We start from the raw sequence: 7,511 nt of genomic DNA on the forward strand, positions 1-7,511 counted from the left end.
CTATGTCGTTTTTCTCGCTAAAAACGCCTTCCTATACTATGTCGTTTTTCTCGCTAAAAACGCCTTCCTATACTATGTCGTTTTTCTCGCTAAAAACGCCTTCCTATACTATGTCGTTTTTCTCGCTAAAAACGCCTTCCTATACTATGTCGTTTTTCTCGCTAAAAACGCCTTCCTATACTATGTCGTTTTTCTCGCTAAAAACGCCTTCCTATACTATGTCGTTTTTCTCGCTAAAAACGCCTTCCTATACTATGTCGTTTTTCTCGCTAAAAACGCCTTCCTATACTATGTCGTTTTTCTCGCTAAAAACGCCTTCCTATACTATGTCGTTTTTCTCGCTAAAAACGCCTTCCTATACTATGTCGTTTTTCTCGCTAAAAACGCCTTCCTATACTATGTCGTTTTTCTCGCTAAAAACGCCTTCCTATACTATGTCGTTTTTCTCGCTAAAAACGCCTTCCTATACTATGTCGTTTTTCTCGCTAAAAACGCCTTCCTATACTATGTCGTTTTTCTCGCTAAAAACGCCTTCCTATACTATGTCGTTTTTCTCGCTAAAAACGCCTTCCTATACTATGTCGTTTTTCTCGCTAAAAACGCCTTCCTATACTATGTCGTTTTTCTCGCTAAAAACGCCTTCCTATACTATGTCGTTTTTCTCGCTAAAAACGCCTTCCTATACTATGTCGTTTTTCTCGCTAAAAACGCCTTACTATACATGGTCTTTTTTTTCGGCCAAAAACGCCTTTCGATACATTGTCGTTTTTTGCACTAAAAATGCCTTACTATACATGGTCGTTTTTTTCGGCTAAAAACGCCTTTCTATACATGGTCGTTTGTTTGCGCTAAAAACGCCTTACTCTACATGGTAGTTTTTTTCGGCTAAAAACGCCTAACTATACATGGTCGTTTTTTTCGACTAAAAACGCCTTACTATACATGGTCGTTTTTTTCGACTAAAAACGCCTTACTATACATGGTCGTTTTTTTCGACTAAAAACGCCTTACTATACATGGTCGTTTTTTTCGACTAAAAACGCCTTACTATACATGGTCGTTTTTTTCGACTAAAAACGCCTTACTATACATGGTCGTTTTTTTCGACTAAAAACGCCTTACTATACATGGTCGTTTTTTTCGACTAAAAACGCCTTACTATACATGGTCGTTTTTTTCGACTAAAAACGCCTTACTATACATGGTCGTTTTTTTCGACTAAAAACGCCTTACTATACATGGTCGTTTTTTTCGACTAAAAACGCCTTACTATACATGGTCGTTTTTTTCGACTAAAAACGCCTTACTATACATGGTCGTTTTTTTCGACTAAAAACGCCTTACTATACATGGTCGTTTTTTTCGACTAAAAACGCCTTACTATACATGGTCGTTTTTTTCGACTAAAAACGCCTTACTATACATGGTCGTTTTTTTCGACTAAAAACGCCTTACTATACATGGTCGTTTTTTTCGACTAAAAACGCCTTACTATACATGGTCGTTTTTTTCGACTAAAAACGCCTTACTATACATGGTCGTTTTTTTCGACTAAAAACGCCTTACTATACATGGTCGTTTTTTTCGACTAAAAACGCCTTACTATACATGGTCGTTTTTTTCGACTAAAAACGCCTTACTATACATGGTCGTTTTTTTCGACTAAAAACGCCTTACTATACATGGTCGTTTTTTTCGACTAAAAACGCCTTACTATACATGGTCGTTTTTTTCGACTAAAAACGCCTTACTATACATGGTCGTTTTTTTCGACTAAAAACGCCTTACTATACATGGTCGTTTTTTTCGACTAAAAACGCCTTACTATACATGGTCGTTTTTTTCGACTAAAAACGCCTTACTATACATGGTCGTTTTTTTCGACTAAAAACGCCTTACTATACATGGTCGTTTTTTTCGACTAAAAACGCCTTACTATACATGGTCGTTTTTTTCGACTAAAAACGCCTTACTATACATGGTCGTTTTTTTCGACTAAAAACGCCTTACTATACATGGTCGTTTTTTTCGACTAAAAACGCCTTACTATACATGGTCGTTTTTTTCGACTAAAAACGCCTTACTATACATGGTCGTTTTTTTCGACTAAAAACGCCTTACTATACATGGTCGTTTTTTTCGACTAAAAACGCCTTGCTATACATGGATGTTTTTGGGCTGTAAAAACGCCTGACTATACATGGTGGGTTTTTTCGGTATAAAAAACGCCTTCCGATACATATTATGTTTTTTTCAGCTAGAATTGCCTTTATTTTTAAAATATCAATAGACATTTTGCTCGAACATTGGCCTTCAGAGAAGTATATCAGAGAACTATACTGAGGTTCCCTTAGGTGCCCGTGGCCAAATGGTTTGTGCGTCGGCTTCACAGCACAGAGGTACAGAATTCAAATCCGGCTCTGGTTCTACTGTGTGGCAACTGCATCGGGGTTCTCCAGGAACTCCAGTTTCCTCCCACACCCCAAAAAACATGCCAAGCAGGTCAATAGAACACTTTAATATTTTCAGAATCTGACACACCACCATAAAATGCTTTCTCGTAGAGTCGCAACAAGTTCATTGGGAAGAAGGCACCCCGGTGGCCAACTGGTTAGTGTGTTGGTTTCCCAGCGCAGAGGTGTGCGGTTCAAATCCAGCTCCAGCCTTCACATGTGTCACTTTCATGTTTAGATGGTGACTTGAATATGATGACACATTTTCCTCATTGCAACGTTGGCCTTTAGAGAAGTATATCATAGAACTATGCACATAGGTACCTGTGGCCTAATGGTTAATGCGTCGGCTTCCCAGCCCAGAGGTGCAGGGTTCAGTCCCGGCTCTGGCTCTTGAGGAACTGCAGTTTTCTCCCACACCCCAAAAGCTTGCGCAACAGGTGAACATAACACTTGAATATTTTCACAATCTGACAAATCACCATCTCGTGCATTCTGGTAGAGTCGTAAAAAAGTCGTTGAGACGAAGTCAGCCTAGTAGCCAACTGGTTCGTGCGTCAGCTTCCCAGCACAGAGGTTCAGGGTGCGCGTCCAGCTCCGTCCTGCGTGTGTGGCATTTGCATGTTCAGATGGTTCTGTGATTATCAATACACATTTTGAGAAGGTTTTAAAAAAAAAAAAAGAAAAACCTGAGTACACATGCTCATCTTTTTTCCCCTAAAAACGCCTGAATATACATGGTCGTTTTTTTTCGGCTAAAAACACCTTACTATACATGGTCGTTTTTTCGGCTAAAAACGCCTTACTATACATGGTCGTTTTTTCGGCTAAAAACGCCTTACTATACATGGTCGTTTTTTCGGCTAAAAACGCCTTACTATACATGGTCGTTTTTTCGGCTAAAAACGCCTTACTATACATGGTCGTTTTTTCGGCTAAAAACGCCTTACTATACATGGTCGTTTTTTCGGCTAAAAACGCCTTACTATACATGGTCGTTTTTTCGGCTAAAAACGCCTTACTATACATGGTCGTTTTTTCGGCTAAAAACGCCTTACTATACATGGTCGTTTTTTCGGCTAAAAACGCCTTACTATACATGGTCGTTTTTTCGGCTAAAAACGCCTTACTATACATGGTCGTTTTTTCGGCTAAAAACGCCTTACTATACATGGTCGTTTTTTCGGCTAAAAACGCCTTACTATACATGGTCGTTTTTTCGGCTAAAAACGCCTTACTATACATGGTCGTTTTTTCGGCTAAAAACGCCTTACTATACATGGTCGTTTTTTCGGCTAAAAACGCCTTACTATACATGGTCGTTTTTTCGGCTAAAAACGCCTTACTATACATGGTCGTTTTTTCGGCTAAAAACGCCTTACTATACATGGTCGTTTTTTTGCGCTAAAAACGCCTTCCTATACATAGTCGTTTTTTTTCGGCTAAAAACGCCTTACTATCCATGGTCGTTTTTTTCAACTAAAAGCGCCTTACTATACATGGTCGGTTCTTTTCGGCTGAAAACGCCTTACTATACATGGTAATTTTTTTCGGAAGCAGAAGTTTAAGATGAGTGAGAGACGGACAGGCGGGCACACTCACCTCCACCTTGTGGTGCAACGTGACATCAGACATCAGCTCTTCAAGCACACCACACAGCTCAGTACTCACGCGTGTCCAAATGCTGGTTGGCGTCCCTTCCGCATGTCCTCCGAGTCTGGCGGCTGCGCCTTTGGCCCAGTCATCTGACTAATCTGGTCAGGCAGAAAAACAAAACAAAATGCGAAAGTCACACTGTAGACCATCAAAAAAGTTTTTTTCTTTTTTTTCTTTTTAATTTGAGTCATTATTCGTAAAGTGGCAGACTTTTACTTTCAACCCGTCCATTTCCAAACGTGCCCGCACTCGCAATGCATCTGTTTGAGCGACCGCTCGCGGCTCTCTCCCCACACCTCAAGTACAATGAGCAATCTCCTTTCGAAAAACAAATACACAAAGTCACGGGTGCATTTGTGGGAATAGTTTTGAAACAAATAAGGCAAGGAGTAGCTTATGATTGTTAAAATAAAGCAAGGAGTAGCTTATGTTGGTTTTGTTCACTGCTGCTGTTGCAGTTAATACTCACTATTTTTGTTGTGATGCAGCATGTTTGATTGTTGTTGGTTGAAGTTTAATTTTCTTGCTTGTTTATTGTTTGGAGCCTTTTTAATGTTCAATAAAATAAGTAAAAAGCCATTTCTTTGCTTGATAATTGTTGCTATTTGCAGTCAGTAGAGTGCAATATTTAGTTCACTAAGTCATTTATCAAAATGTATGCTAAATTTGTCATAAATATTTAAAAGAAAAGCTCAAGTTAAAAGAGCCGTTTGTGAGCCAAAAAGATCCGGCTTCTTTCACTGAGCCGATCCAAATGAACCGGATCACCGAAAAGAGCCGAAAATCCCATCACGATTGCTCACCTGCCTCCGATTGACCGGGAAGCCTGACGTCACGTCGGTCAAGACCACTTTCCGTCTTTTTCTGCTTGCACATTAACAAAACAAAAAAATAATTATGCCCGGGCGGAAATATTTTTCTTCAGATGTGTCGTTTGCGGCTGTGGGACTTCGGTAGAGGTGGCGTATTTTACAACATTGGCGCAACGCTGGCGCTATCTTGTGGTCAGTATGAGAACTTTTGCATTGGACAATTTCCGGTATTTCAACACATTTTTGAGCAGTTTTGCCATTTATGTCTCGTACTTGGTATTTCATAAAAAATTAATGAGGCTGCTATTAGACTTTTACTTTATAGTTACAGAAAATTGAGAAAATCAAGATGGATTTCAATTTTGGGGTTTCTTTCATATTAAAACGAAAATCAAGCAACGAGTGGTTTTTTCTATTTTTTTAAAATGTTTCCAAACTTAATGTCGCTTACCAAAAGAGACGCCAATCCGTGTGTCATTCGTTCGTCAGCCACTGAAAAGCTAAGAACAGTTTATTTAAATGAAAGACACGCTTTACAATTATGAATTCTGTTTATCATGTCAAATTGCTAAAAATAAACTTTCAACTAGATCATATGCACGTGCTTTCTGTGAGACGGATGTAGAGACAAAGGAACACATTTTTTGAACATACTAAAACTCAAATGTTTTGGAAGTGTGTGCAAGACTGGACTTGCGGACAGTCCCACCAATATCAAGCGACATTGTAACATTTGGAACTTTTCTTCCCCACAAGAACATTTATAATTTGATTCTCTGTCTAGCCAATCACTCAGCCCCATTTTTAAGTTTCCCAATAGAATGAGATGTAAAAGCCCGAAGATGTATCCTTCCTTTCATAACTTGCTGCTGTGAATTGGGAATTTCTCCATTGCGAGACTAATAAAGGTTTTCTTATCTTAAGAGGAAAAGGTATGAAAGCATTTGTGGTCTACTGTCTACTCTTATCACAAGTGGATAACCTCGTACGTTTTTGTTCTTTTGAATTGGAAATGTTACTTAAAAGTGAACTCACTTGCAGCCCCCCCCCCCACCAAAAAAAAAGTCAAAACTTCACGATAATTGTTTAGTTTTATTTTGTGATTATCACGCTGTGGGTTATAAAAAAAAAATTAAAAAATGTATAAAAAGTCACCAAAAAAAAACAATGGGGGTGAGGGGAGCTTGTGTTTTTGTATCCAACAGCAGTAAATAAGGAGGCTTTTAATGTGTTCCCATTTGCTGTGCGAAGTATCACTGTCTATGTTCACAATGCTGGGTTTGGCTGAAGCAAGCAAAAAGTAATTTTTGACTGAGATGTGCCGCTTTTAATACATCCAGACGGTCTCATGGCAATTTTAATCATACCTTTGTGACCTCTCTGGTTAAAAGTACAACATTTTACAAACATGACATTGGCCATATTGTGTAAAACATTTTAAAACGGCATGTAGATCCTCCCCCCCCCCCCCAAAAAAAAAAAAAAAAAATTAAAAAAAGAGTGGTGGTGGGGGGGGGGGGGTTATTGCAGCTTCTACTGAGTCCTCTTGTCTCAAGTTTGTTCCTCAGCTTCTCCTGGACTGCAATCATCCTCCTCAGGTTCATCTTCCTCATCAGTTTCAGCTTCTTCCTCCTTTGCCACATCATGTTCATCATCTTCATCTTCATTCAGTGCAAGACCCTTGATTTCTTCCAGGTTGTTTGGTCCCTTCCCAGTCAGCCTCTGATAGAAACACGAGCAGCTTTTGCTGTGACTCAACCATGCAATTATATCGTGAATATATTATTGCCGAGCGTAGCGTGTGAGGTGCATACCTCAATCATGTCAGCCATGTACTGTACGTGGTCGGCCAGCTCGCGCAGTTCGTCGTTCTCGCTCTTCAGTCGAGTGATCTGCTCGTTTTTGGCCTCGATATCTTTGTGCAGCTGGTTAGTTTTCAAAATGTTTCATTAAAAAAAAATGTAGAAGGCAAAGGACAAGTTGAGGTTGATGCGAGTGTGAGGAAAGATCAAAAAATAATTATCTGTCAAAGTGTCATTTCAGAGCTTGCGTTTTCAACTTTTTTCCGGAAATTTAAATGAAATGCTGTCGTAATCAAACTCTGAAACAAAAATACAAGTAAGACAAGTTTAGATGCATTTTTACACCACAAATTTATGTGTCACCAATAATTTCTCTTTTTAAAGTTGTTATAGTCCTAAGTGGGAGGGGAATACAAGCGCCAAATGATTGCAAAAAAAAAAGTGAATCAAAAGGTGAAATGAGCATCAGAAGGCTGCAAAGCTACACACGAGCACCTCAGCGTTTTAAACTCACTTTCTCATTCTCCTGGAGAACATTGAACAAAGCCTTGCGACGCTCTTCTGCCACTTCTTTCCAGTAAGCAGGAGGAGGAGTTTCTACACAAAACAAACAAAAAATTTGTTTGCTTCAGAATTACTGGGAAAGCATTTGTGGTCTACTGTCTACTCTTATCACAAGTGGATAACCTCGTACGTTTTTGTTCTTTTGAATTGGAAATGTTACTTAAAAGTGAACTCACTTGCAGCCCCCCCCCCCCCCCCAAAAAAAAAAACAAAAATTCACAATA

The 7,511-nt window shown here is 39.2% G+C and overlaps 1 protein-coding gene across 1 annotated transcript; it reads right to left on the reverse strand.

Annotated features, from left to right (window-relative positions):
• Positions 1 to 6,424: 6,424 nt before the first annotated feature.
• LOC109518704 (geminin DNA replication inhibitor) lies at positions 6,425 to 7,342 on the reverse strand (the record flags this gene model as incomplete). The annotated part of the gene is made up of 3 exons (XM_019874762.1): positions 6,425 to 6,643; positions 6,736 to 6,846; positions 7,238 to 7,342. Coding segments are annotated over 3 exons (387 nt in total), but the record flags the coding sequence as incomplete, so codon positions are not given.
• Between the last annotated feature and the right edge of the window lie 169 nt (positions 7,343 to 7,511).

This window comes from Hippocampus comes, unplaced genomic scaffold (genome assembly GCF_001891065.2).
Source record: "Hippocampus comes isolate QL1 unplaced genomic scaffold, H_comes_QL1_v1.1 scaffold163, whole genome shotgun sequence".
NCBI lineage: Eukaryota > Metazoa > Chordata > Actinopteri > Syngnathiformes > Syngnathidae > Hippocampus > Hippocampus comes.